The 11,823-nt window shown below is 38.2% G+C and overlaps 1 protein-coding gene and 2 pseudogenes across 1 annotated transcript in view; 2 read left to right on the top strand and 1 right to left on the bottom strand.

Annotated features, from left to right (window-relative positions):
• The window catches only part of F8 (coagulation factor VIII), a 192,227-nt gene that overhangs the window by 41,661 nt on the left and 138,743 nt on the right, over nucleotides 1-11,823 (top strand). Inside the window, 2 exon segments of the mRNA XM_006171065.1 lie at nucleotides 2,472-2,684; nucleotides 8,363-8,431. Of these exon segments, the coding sequence (XP_006171127.1) occupies nucleotides 2,472-2,684; nucleotides 8,363-8,431 (282 nt within the window).
• On the top strand, nucleotides 4,075-4,584 carry LOC102497159 (ATP synthase subunit d, mitochondrial pseudogene; annotated as a pseudogene).
• The window catches only part of LOC102502409 (prefoldin subunit 3-like), a 5,410-nt pseudogene continuing 4,502 nt past the window's right edge, over nucleotides 10,916-11,823 (bottom strand).

Here is an 11,823-nt window from a genome sequence, read left to right as displayed (position 1 = left end):
TTTTCGCCTTCCTTTGCCTGCCTGTGGCCAGCGGCCACGCGCAGGCGCAGGCCCGGCCCGGCGACCATGCACACAGGCCCTGTGGCCACGCGCAGGCCCTGCGGCCACACGTCAGCCCCCAAGCAAGCAAATGTGCGCGGGACCCAGCGCCACCTCCCGTTGGCCCGCCCGGCCAGAGAAAGGAAGGACGGTGACCTCAGCTGGTCCGCACCGCTGGCCTGGGTCGGGCGGAGCGTGGGACGCACCCAGCACCGGAGAGGCAGCGGGGGCCGGGTGGCCCAGGCTGCTGAACGCGGAACAGAGGCCCGGCTGCGCAGGCTCGGCCGCAGCGGAGTCCCCCCATTCTTTAAACAATTATGGATAAATGTTGCCTTCCATCTTGCATACTTTCTATGTTTCGCATTTTCTTCAGTGAGTTCTCCAAATACTGTTATGACATCTATTAAAAGACTTGCAGTGTAGAAGAACTTGATCATGTTTTTATGAAATTGCCCAGCACGATCTTCATTGTCTGCATACAAAAACATTTTCAATGCATAATTTTCCAAATGGGCACAACCAACTATTTCTTGAGTAATAGCTTCATTATCGCCCAACTGTTTAAGAGCTTCTAACTGATCCATTAACTTTGATAAAAATTTACTACATTCAGCATAGAACCAACTGATTTTTGACAAAGGGAACAAGACCATCTGGAGGGGAGGAAGTGTGAAGGAAAATTTATTCAGTAAATAGTGCTAGAAAAACTAGATATTCACCTACAGAAAAATTAAACTTGACCCTTATCTCTCACCATTAACAAAAATCAGCTCAAATGGATGAAAGATCTAAACCCAAGGCCTGAAACTATTAAACTACTGGTGGAAAACTCAGAAGAGACAAGGACTTCTTAAAAAGACCCCCAAAGCACAGGCAATAATCCCCAAAATAGACAAGTGGGACTACATCAGGTTAAAAAGCTTCTGTGTAGCAAAAGACAAACAAACAAAAACAATAATTAGGGTGAAGATACAATCCTCAGAATGGGAGAATATATTTATAAAGTATGCCTCAGATAAGGGATTGATAATCAGAATATACTGGGAACTCAATCAAGCAACTTATACACACACAAAAATAAAACATTCCAATTTACAAATGGGCAAATGATCTAAACAGACAACTCTCCAAGGGAGACATATGGATGGCCAAAAGTATATGGTAAAATGCTCAACATCTTTTATCATAAGGGAAATGCAAATCAAAACCATAATGAGATACTACTTAACCCCAGTCAGAAAGGCTAAGATTAAAAAAAAAATACAGAATGATAAATGCTGGTGAGGCTGTGGTTAAAAGGGAACCCTCCTACATTATTGGTGGGAATGTAAATTAGTATAGCCACTGTAGAGAACCATATGGAGGTTCCTCTAACACCTACAAATAGAAACAAGCAGATGGCATAATGGTTACATTGCTGGACTCTCACGTAGTCAACCAAGGTTTGAGTCCCAGACCCGGTGGCTTAAAACACACTGGGCATGTGTGCATGCATGCCCGAAGAATGGAAGAGGAGAATGGAGGAGGAGGGATTTCAGCATGGCCATTCCCCTGGTAGGTGATTTCTTGCTTTCTAGCTCTGCGTTTCTCTCTGGCAAGTGCACGTGCCCTGTAGCAAACAACTCTTTAAAAAAAGAAAAAGCCTACAAATAGAATTATCATACAACCTTATAAATAAATTCTGGGGCTGGTCATCTATACAAAGGATAGGAAAACATTCAGTCAGATAAACACTTGCATATCTGTGTTTATTGCACCATTATTCACAACTGCTAAGACATGGAATCACTTCAAATGTCCATAAACTGAATTTTAAAATGCTACACATATACACTATGGAATACTACTCAGCCTTGAAGAACAATGAGATCCTGACATTTGACACTAAGTAGACAGACATAGAAGATTTAATGCTAAATGAAGCAAGCCAGACTATAAAAGACAGACTTTGTACACCCCACTTATATACAATATGACACACTCTATAGCAGAAACGGAAAGGCTGGAAGGTACAATAGCAGGGAGTGCAACTGTGAATACCAGAGGCAGTATAGGAGGAGGTGGTTAAGGGGTGGGAGGAAAGGGATCAGGAAAAAAGAAAAACAGAAATAAAAATGAAAAGTTATCTGTTGATGATAATGTATATAGTAATTAATATCTATGACTTGACTAATATGCACTGTATTCATTCTGGTAAAAATCATTTTGTACACTATAAACATGTACAGTGATTAAATGTAAATTTAAAAAAGTGGAAAGAAAAAATTAGCAATATAATCCCAAGAGTAATTTCCCCATCTATACATCTCTTTCAAATTAAGTCTCATATAGTCTATTTCTTATTTAGGCTCTATTGGTGACAATAAGCTTGACATGCCTTTTCAAGTGAGACAATGAACATATAAGGACAATTTTATTCCTACTTGCTTTAGGAGCTGAATATGATGATCAGACCTGTCAAAGGGAGAAGAAAGATGATAAAGTCTTTCCTGGTGAGAGCCTTACATATGTCTGGCAGGTGCTGAAAGAGAATGGTCCAATGGCCTCTGACCCACCTTGTCTCACCTACTCTTATCTTTCTCATGTGGACCTGGTGAAAGACCTGAATTCAGGCCTTATTGGAGCCCTGCTGGTGTGTAAAGAAGGTAAGTGTAAGAGGGGGTAGGAATGAGATGAAATAAGAAATACAAACGGCTGGATCTATTCAAAACAGTTATCATTTGTATTCTTTCATTTGAAAGAGGCTTTTTCCCTTAGCATCATGATCATGGAAAGGAAAATAACCTGGTTTCTGAAAGGAGCAAATATCCATCCTATATAACCACAATGAAATCTAAACTGAGGTCAAGAGCAGCCAAAACCCAGAATTAGGTCTCTCTTTTCAAAGCATTGCTATTTTCCACTTCAAATCTGTAGATTCTCACAGTAGTGATTTCTACTGTTCTTTACCTTTTGTAAGTTTTGAACTACATTCCTTGAAAGCTCTATAGAGGTGAACAGGGTTCAGGTGGTTAGTTTGTCATGTGTAAACTGAAAGTATAAAAATCAGAGAAAAGTAAGCATTAATACTTATAATTTGTTATTCTAAAAGAAATTTTAATTTTAGTCAACTCTATTTTTAATTTATAACTTAATAGTATAAACTAAATTAGAAAAAGTACATTTTGCCTAATTTGTTGTTTTGCCTTTTTTATTTTTAATGATTTTTGCTATAGGGCATGCGCACTCACTGGAGACACACAGAGAGGCAGAGAGACAGAAAGCAAGAAATCAGCCTCCAGGGAGGATGGGCACAACTGCAATCCATTGTCATCCATTCTCTTCTCAGGATTTTGAGCTTGCATGCACACATGCTCAACAGGAATTATAAGCTGCTTGGTCTGGGACTTGAACTGTTGTTGACTACATGGGAGTCCAGCAATGTAACCATTACTCCATCTGCTGGTCCCACGTAATTTGTTTTAACCCTATATTTTATGTTGAAATTAGTTTCACTGGACCTCTTTTTGTTCCAGTTATCAATTATGGTATAACTCCACAATTGAGTAGATTAAAACACAAGTATTGGGGGCTAGCAGGTGGTTAAGGCACCGGTTTCCATGTAATCGACTGTGGTTTGTGTCCCAAACTGGTGAGTTGGTGTGCCCAAGCTTCTGCTTTCTGTCTCTCTGGTGAGGACACATATCTTATAGCAAAAAAAAAAAAAAAAAAAAAAAAAAAAAAAAAAAAAACCTGTTTTTATGGATTTCATAAAATTTGTAATTGTCTTGTCTTTGTGGTCTATTGCAGGATGTTTTTCAAGGTTGTAGCCAGACCTGAGATCATCATTTGCATGTCTGTCACTTAGACTTGCAAGACTCAAATAGCTAGAGCTCTCCCAACATGGTCTCTCCAGAATATGTGTTATACCATAAGGTAGCCAGATTTTTAATTTTTAAAGCATTATTTTATTTAACTTTATTTATTTATTTTTAATTTGATCAGAGAGGGACAGAGTGAGAGAGAGAGAGTAAGAGAGAGAGAGGGGGAGGGTCGGTGAAGGATTGCAAGATGTCTGGGCGAAAATTTGCCCTAAAAACTATTGACTGGATAGCTTCTGGGGAAATAATATCCCGAAACCAAAAGGCTATTGCTAATTCCCTGAAAACTTGGAATGAGACCCTCACCCCCAGATTGGCTGCACTACCTGAGAACCTGCCAGCTATCGACTGAGCATACTACAAAGCCAACGTGGCCAAGGCAGGCTTGGGTGACTTGGAGAAGAAGTTTAATGCCCTGAAGGTTCTTGTGCCAGAGGATAAATACACTGTCCAGGTGGACGCTGAAGAAAAGGAAGACGTGAAAAGTTGTGCTGAGTTTGTGTCCCTCTCAAAGGCCAGGATTGAAGAATATCAGAAACAGCTGGAGAAGATGAAGAACATAATTCCATTTGATCAGATGACCATTGAGGACTTGAATGAAGTCTTCCCAGGAACTGCATTAGATAAGAAGTACCCCTACTGGCCTCACTAGCCAATTGATAATTTATAAAATTTTTGCATCTGGAGGGAAGCTCTGGTCCTTGTCCTTCAAGCTCTGGACATTAAAAATAAAAGTAATGACACAGAAAAAAATAGAGCAAGAGAGAGACAAAGTGATAAAGCAAGCCAATAGGTCTAGAACTTTAACCATGGTTGACCACGTGGGAGTCCAGCACCCTTAACAGCCATGCCACTTCCTGGTCCTGGGTAGCTAGACTTTTTACATGCTTCTGAGAAAGTCCATTGGAAACTATATCACCTTTTCTAATCTAATCTGAACAATCATGCAACATGATTCATTACATTGTATCTGTTAGTGCAGATCAATGAGGCTAATCTATATAAGTGGACTCCACCTTTTGATGGAGCATAGGTAAAGAATTTATTATGAACATGAACTACTGTACCTTTTCTGAATGATTGTGATAAATATGATTCAGAAAAAGGGAGGGATGGGGATATGAAGACCAGAAGGGTTTGTTGTTTCTAACAGTTTATTTGAAAGTATGATCTCTCTTATAGTGAGTTTAGTTTCATAGCCATAATTAATGACAAAGTACTAAAACCATAGTATGCTATTTTTGAGATGTAATGGTTACTGAAATAATACAAATATAAACATTTATATATAGCATATAAAGAAATAGGTGTAAAACGAAAGTAATTCTTTGATAAGTAATTGAATTAAAAGTTCAACAAAGGTTCTAATTATAAGTAAGATGGAGTAAACACACTCCACCCTTTATCTCCCACTGAGCTCAGCTATAAAAACCTTGTAAAACTGTACATCCCAGTTGCTTAAAATTTCTAAAAATCAAATAGAACACACGGATATTGGAAAAGGTACCAGAATTTAAAGTACCACCAAACTGATGGGGAGCTTACCTTTTTTTCTACCTCTAGTATTCCCCAACCTTTTAATGTTTTAATGAAACACTTGCACATCCATGTTTATTGCAGCATTATTTATAATTGCTAGGACATGGAATCAACCCAAATGTCCAAAAATAAACTGGATTGAAAAGATGTGGTATATGTACCCTGTGGAATACTACTCAGCTGTAAAAAATCAATGAGATCCTGACATTTGATACATGACATTTGATACAAAGTGGATGAATATGGAAGATTTAATGCTAAGCAAAGCAAGCCAGACTATAAAAGACAGACTTTGTATGTCCTCACTCAATATATACAAAATGTCTGTGCTCTATAGCAGAACCTGAAAGTTTGGAAGGTATAGTAGTAAGGAGGCAACTGTAGATACTAGAGGTAGGGTTAAAACAGGGTTGGGTAATGGAGGGAGAGAGGGAGGGGAACAGGGGGAAAATAATACACTTAATTGACACAAAAATGTAAAGTTATTTGCTGATGATAATGTAAATGATAATGTCTTTCTCTTGACTGATATGCACTGTATTCATGCTGAAAAAAGCCATGTTGTATACTGTAAAGATACTCAGTGATTAAATGTAAATATAAACAAATAAAATAATTTTTTAAAAGCACAACTTGACACTTGGATGGGAATACTACTATTTAGTGGTTGAATGCAAATATACAACATTGTGTGATTTTTTAGAGGGATTTTTACTATAGGGTGCATGTGCTCACTGCAGAGACAAAGAGAAGTAGAGAGACAGCAAGCAAGGAATCACACAAAACACACACACACAGAGGGATGCCATGCCACAATCCCTTCTCCTCAATTCTCCTCTCAGGATTTTGGGCACACATGCATACACGCCTGGTGTAGGTTTTAAGCCATCAGGTCCAGGACTTGAACTGCAGTCAACTACATGGGAGTCCAGCGACATAACCATTATGCCATCTGCTGGTCCCAGTGAAGAGGTTTTTAATGTCTGTAGGTATAATATATAAAACAACTAGAGGGACCAGCAAATGGCATAATGGTTATGTCACTGGACTCCCAGTAGTTGAATGTGGTTTGAGTCCCGCACCTGGTGGCTTAAACTCATGCCGGGCACATGTGCGTGCGTGCCCAAGATCCTGAGGAGAATGGAGGAGAAGGGATTGCAGTGTGACCATCCCTTCTGGGGGGTGATTTCTCATTTTCTGTCTCTCTCTGTCTTTCTGCCGAGCGCATGTGCCCTGACAGGCTATAATTTTAGAGAACAAACTCAGTTGAATAAGTAAGAAAAGTTGTCTTTGAGTGAGTTTGTACAGTGGCATTTTGTCCTTGGGAGAAAGTACTGTTTACTTTGCAGCTACTTTATCTCTTATCCCAGTCTGATGAGCAGCAGCACATTTTGTTACTTTCTTAGTCTAAGCTCATTTTTATTTCAAAATTTTAAGGGTGCTAGAGAGAGAAAGAAACGGAGATGTCACAAGCAAAAATCTTTATTACTCAAAATAAGCCTGCAAACAAAACTTCCCAATCAAATAAAGAAATAGGATCAGCTGATCACAGCAGGGTGGTTACGGTAGCTGAATCCTACATGGGCAACTGCATGGTTCTAGTCCCAGAACAGCCAGCTTGAGAAACACACCAGGTACACATGTGTATGCCCAAAATCCTGAAAGGAGGGAGAAGTGGAGGCGAAGGAATGATAGCATGATCATAAAGGATGCTTATAAGGGTTGCTTTCTCACTTTCCCTTTCTCTCTGTCATTCTCTAGTAAGTACACAGTTCTGACAAAATTAAAAACAAAGAAATATGCTAAAAAGACAGCCAACACACTCAGCAGTTAAAACATGAAGCCAGCTCATTTGTACCATTAAAACTTTAAATATTGATATATATAGCATTCATTTAAAATATGCAAATAGGTGTTCAGTATGGACAATTTTTATTTCACTCTTAATATTTACTTTATTAACAACTGCAGAGGTATAAAAAGTTATAAGAGTAATAGAAATTATTTATATGAATTTTCTATATGTGCATATTCCACAAGCAATGTGTACTGTTCTTGCAAATTTTTTTCTCAGTTATGATGAATATGTGTGTGTGTACACACATATTTGCGTGTGTGTGCACGAAGGGGCCAGTAGATGGAGTAGTAGTTAAGGTGCTGGACTCCCACATGGCCAACTACAGTTCGAGTCCCACACGTGATGGTTTGTTTCTCTCTCTCTCTCTCTCTCCCTCTGATAAAATTAAAACAAATGAGTGAATAAATAAAATTAAATAAATAATTCTTTTAAAAATTTTATTCATTGTCTTTATTTTATATTTTATTTTATTGAAGTTGACCAGAGAGAGACAGAGAATAAATAAAATTAAATAAATAATTCTTTAAAAAATTTTATTCATTGTCTTTATTTTATATTTTATTTTATTGAAGTTGACCAGAGAGAGACAGAGAATAAATAAAATTAAATAAATAATTCTTTAAAAAATTTTATTCATTGTCTTTATTTTATATTTTATTTTATTGAAGTTGACCAGAGAGAGAGACAAGGAGAGAGAAGGAAAGTGAGAAAGCAAGTTGCCATGTCTGGGACTTGATCCATGGTCAGCCACGTGAGAGTCCAGCTGTCTTAACCACCACACCACTTGCTGGCCCCTCATGTATCTTTTTAACTTTGTCTGGTAGCTCATTTTTACTGTATTTTGCAAAAGTAGTGGTCTGCAATAAATGTGAAGTAAAAAAAATGTCTTAACCCTACGTAGTTTTAAAAACTCTGATACAGGAGACTACATCAAAGGAACAATGTTAAGGCAAAGTTAACTACATTAGGACTTATTCTCAAGCAGTTGATGAAGAAATGTCTCCTCCTAGTGGCAATTTCCTATGATGGGATTTTTAAATAGAAGATAAATTCTCTTCTTTTTCAGGAAGTCTGACCAAGGAGAGAACACAAACCTTGCATGAGTTTGTACTACTTTTTGCTGTATTTGATGAAGGTTAGTGATCTTTAGTCCGATTTTTGGATTCCTGAAAGAAATACAATATATTAATTTAATCTGGTACTTGAGAATGTGGGCTACACTGTTAAGTGAAGATGATTATTGAAAGATCAGAAACTATAGTACTGTTCAGGAATGAAGGAGATAGGGATGTGTTGTAGTCTGTTGGTGTTACTAATGGAATGTCTTGAGTATGCCTCATTTATAATAGAGGTTTATTCAGATTATATTTTTGGAATTCCAATGTCAAGGAGCTGCATCCAGTGAGTCTTCTTGGTGATGACAGAGGCTTTTCTGCAGAGTTCTGAGATGGCACAGGGCATCATGTGGTGAGACAAGAGCACATGTGCCTGTATCCATGTTTCTGTTTCCTTATAAACCCACAAGCATCCAATCATGGGGATCCCACTCTGGTGCCTGATCACTTCCTAAAAACCTCACCTCCACACTACAGTTTCATTTCCACTCTTTTAATCCCTTCACAATAACAAACAATTTTCAACACATGAATCTTTTGGGGGACACATTGAAACCATCATAGGATGAAAATTAATTCCAAGAAAAATATGTGACCTGAATTCCTATTAGCAGCTATGAGGTAAGAACATAGAAAAGCTGCATAACAAGTTAACCTTATCTCCCTCATTAAATCCTTCAAGAGAGATTTTTGGCTCTGCTTTCTAAATACCATCTCTTTTTTTTTTTTTTTTTTTTTGAGAGAGATTTTCGCTATAGGGCGCGTGCGCTCGCCAGACAGACAGAGAGAGACATAGAGACAGAAAGCGAGAAATCACCCCCCAGGGGGGATGGTCACGCCGCAATCCCTTCTCCTCCATTCTCCTCTCAGGATCATGGGCACGCACGCACACGCGCCCGGCGTGAGTTTTAAGCCACCGGGTCCGGGACGCGAACCGCAGTCGACTACGTGGGAGTCCAGCGACATAGCCATTACGCTAACTGCTGGTTCCCTAAATACCTTCTCTTTATCTCTTACTAAAGCATGCAACCTTTGACATGTTACTTGATCTCTCTGGATCTCAGCTTCTTTAGATCTAAAATGGAAATACTGTAAAAGGCCGCATATTAGATCTTGTGCATGAGCAACTGTTTGTCTATTTTTTTTTCACTCTAACATGGCTCTCTGTTTCTGTAAAGCTGTTTGTTCTTATGATAAAATAACTACTTTTTCATAGGATGGTTGTGAGGACTAAGTGATTTTACTTAGAACACAGTATGACACAAAATAGGCACTCAGTAGCATTAGTATTTCTGCCTTCTCCTCCTAATATAATCTTTGTGTAATCAACAACATCATGCTTTCCTTCTCTCCCTACTTATCCACCTACACTGTCATCTTTTTCTTTCAGTTTTGACATCACTGTTTTAATATCATGAAGTACAAGTACAAAACATTGTACAAGTATGCTTCTTACTACAAGGAGATGAAATCATACACTTGTGTTTTTACCAGAATCTGTATTGCCCAATACTAGCCACTGTACCCCAATGGCTATACACAGGGATTTTATTTTTTATTATTCCTATGAGGTTTTATCATGAATAAAAAAAGCTCATGACTCACTTCAACCATTGCAGATTTATACAGATCTTAATAATATTCTGTTCAAGCTGTTTGGAGAACTGTTGAGAAATAGAAAATCATTTTAGCCAAGAGTATTGAAGGGATATTATTTCACATTGGCCAAGATCTCCATTATGCTGGCATCGCAAAGACACTATGCACTTACTTGGGGTTAGAAAAAATGTTGTCTCTATAGCCCTCTTACTATGTAGGAAGGCAAACTACCATTTCCTGCAAAGCCCAGGCTATCATAATATAATAGTCATTGGTTAAGCAGTCATTTACAAAAGCCCATTTACAGAAGATAAGTAACAGCAATGGAGGATCATGAAATCCCCCAAGTGCTAAAGAAAAATAAGTACAAATATTCAAACTGTCTGTCTTTCCTACTTCTCAAACAATGCAACCTCAAGTGAGAGTAATATCAGCCAAGAAAGAAGAAGTTAACCAGGCTAGTGTCCAGAGAATACCTCACAGTTTTCGGCCATTTCAGCTCAGTGTCTTCTTATGACAGACAAAAGAAATGATGAAAGCAGCATTAACTTTGCTTGGAAATATGAGAAAAAAATACTAGTTTAAAAATATCAAAACATTTTGCTTTTATAAATAAATAAAAGGAGTTTTTTGTTTGTTTGTTTGTTTTAGGTTTTAGGCATCATTCTTACTGTTAAAAATCATTCAAGGTTGTTGGGGCCAGCAGGTGGCATGGTGGTTAAGGTGCTAGAATTCCCACATGGCCAATCACGGTTCGAGTCCTGAACTGTCCCCCTCTGGTCAAATTAAAATAAATAAATAAATAAAGTTAAATAAAATAATTCTTTAAAAATATTTTTAAAAATAATAGACATTAGGAAATTTAAAATAATGTGTCTGGAAAACAATGTTTCTAATTGCCAGGATTATGCTTTATTCTCGGTAAAATCATCTTTGTTTATTATTTTCACATCCCAATTATAAACCCTGGCCATATTGACTTCTGTGGTAGTAAATTGATCTCGAAGACAGTCAAGGTTTTCCTTAAGAGAATCAAGATTCTTAAAAAGAAAAAAGATTCTTTGTGGAAGTCAATACTTTCTTTTCCAACAATGCCTGAGTTTCATCAATACAATATTCAAGGATTACATTAGCCTGAAGGGAAAAAGCATTTCATTAGCCCCCAACCATACACACACTTTATCCTCCCATAGGGTATGTGTGCTCACCAGAGAGAGACGGGGAGAGGGAAAGTGAGAAATCACCTCCCAGGAGGAGTGGCCACACTGTAGTCCCCTCTCCTTCATCCTCCTTTCGGGATCTTGCACACACACACACACACACACACACACACACACATGCACAGCATGATTTTCAAGTCACCTGATCTGGGACTTGAACTGCAGTCAGCCATATGGGAATCTAACATCTTAACTACCACACCACCTGATGGCCCCTAGTAGACATACTTTATCAGTAGGCAAAACTGAAACTTTTCAGTATAGATTATCTGCTACAAGAATCTGATCTCCAGCAAATTGGTGCTCTTTTTCTTCTGCATGTATTTTAGAATTTCCAAAGTTTGAAATCAGTAGATGGTGTAATGGTTATGTTGCTAGGCTCCCATGTAGTTGACAGCGGTTTAAGTCCCAGCAGCTTAAAACTAACACTAGGTATGACCAGCAGATGGCATAATGTTAAGTCACTGGACTCCCACACAGTCAACGGCCAGCCATTTGAGTCCCAGTTCCAGTGGCTTAAAATTCACACCAGGCATTCTTTTTTTTTTTTTTTTTTTTAGGGTTTTTTTTTTTGGGCACGGGCGCCCCCCCGC

The sequence above is a fragment of the Tupaia chinensis genome, unplaced genomic scaffold (assembly GCF_000334495.1).
Source record: "Tupaia chinensis unplaced genomic scaffold, TupChi_1.0 Scaffold149248_1, whole genome shotgun sequence".
NCBI lineage: Eukaryota > Metazoa > Chordata > Mammalia > Scandentia > Tupaiidae > Tupaia > Tupaia belangeri.
This window is presented reverse-complemented; position numbering and strand designations above follow the sequence as displayed.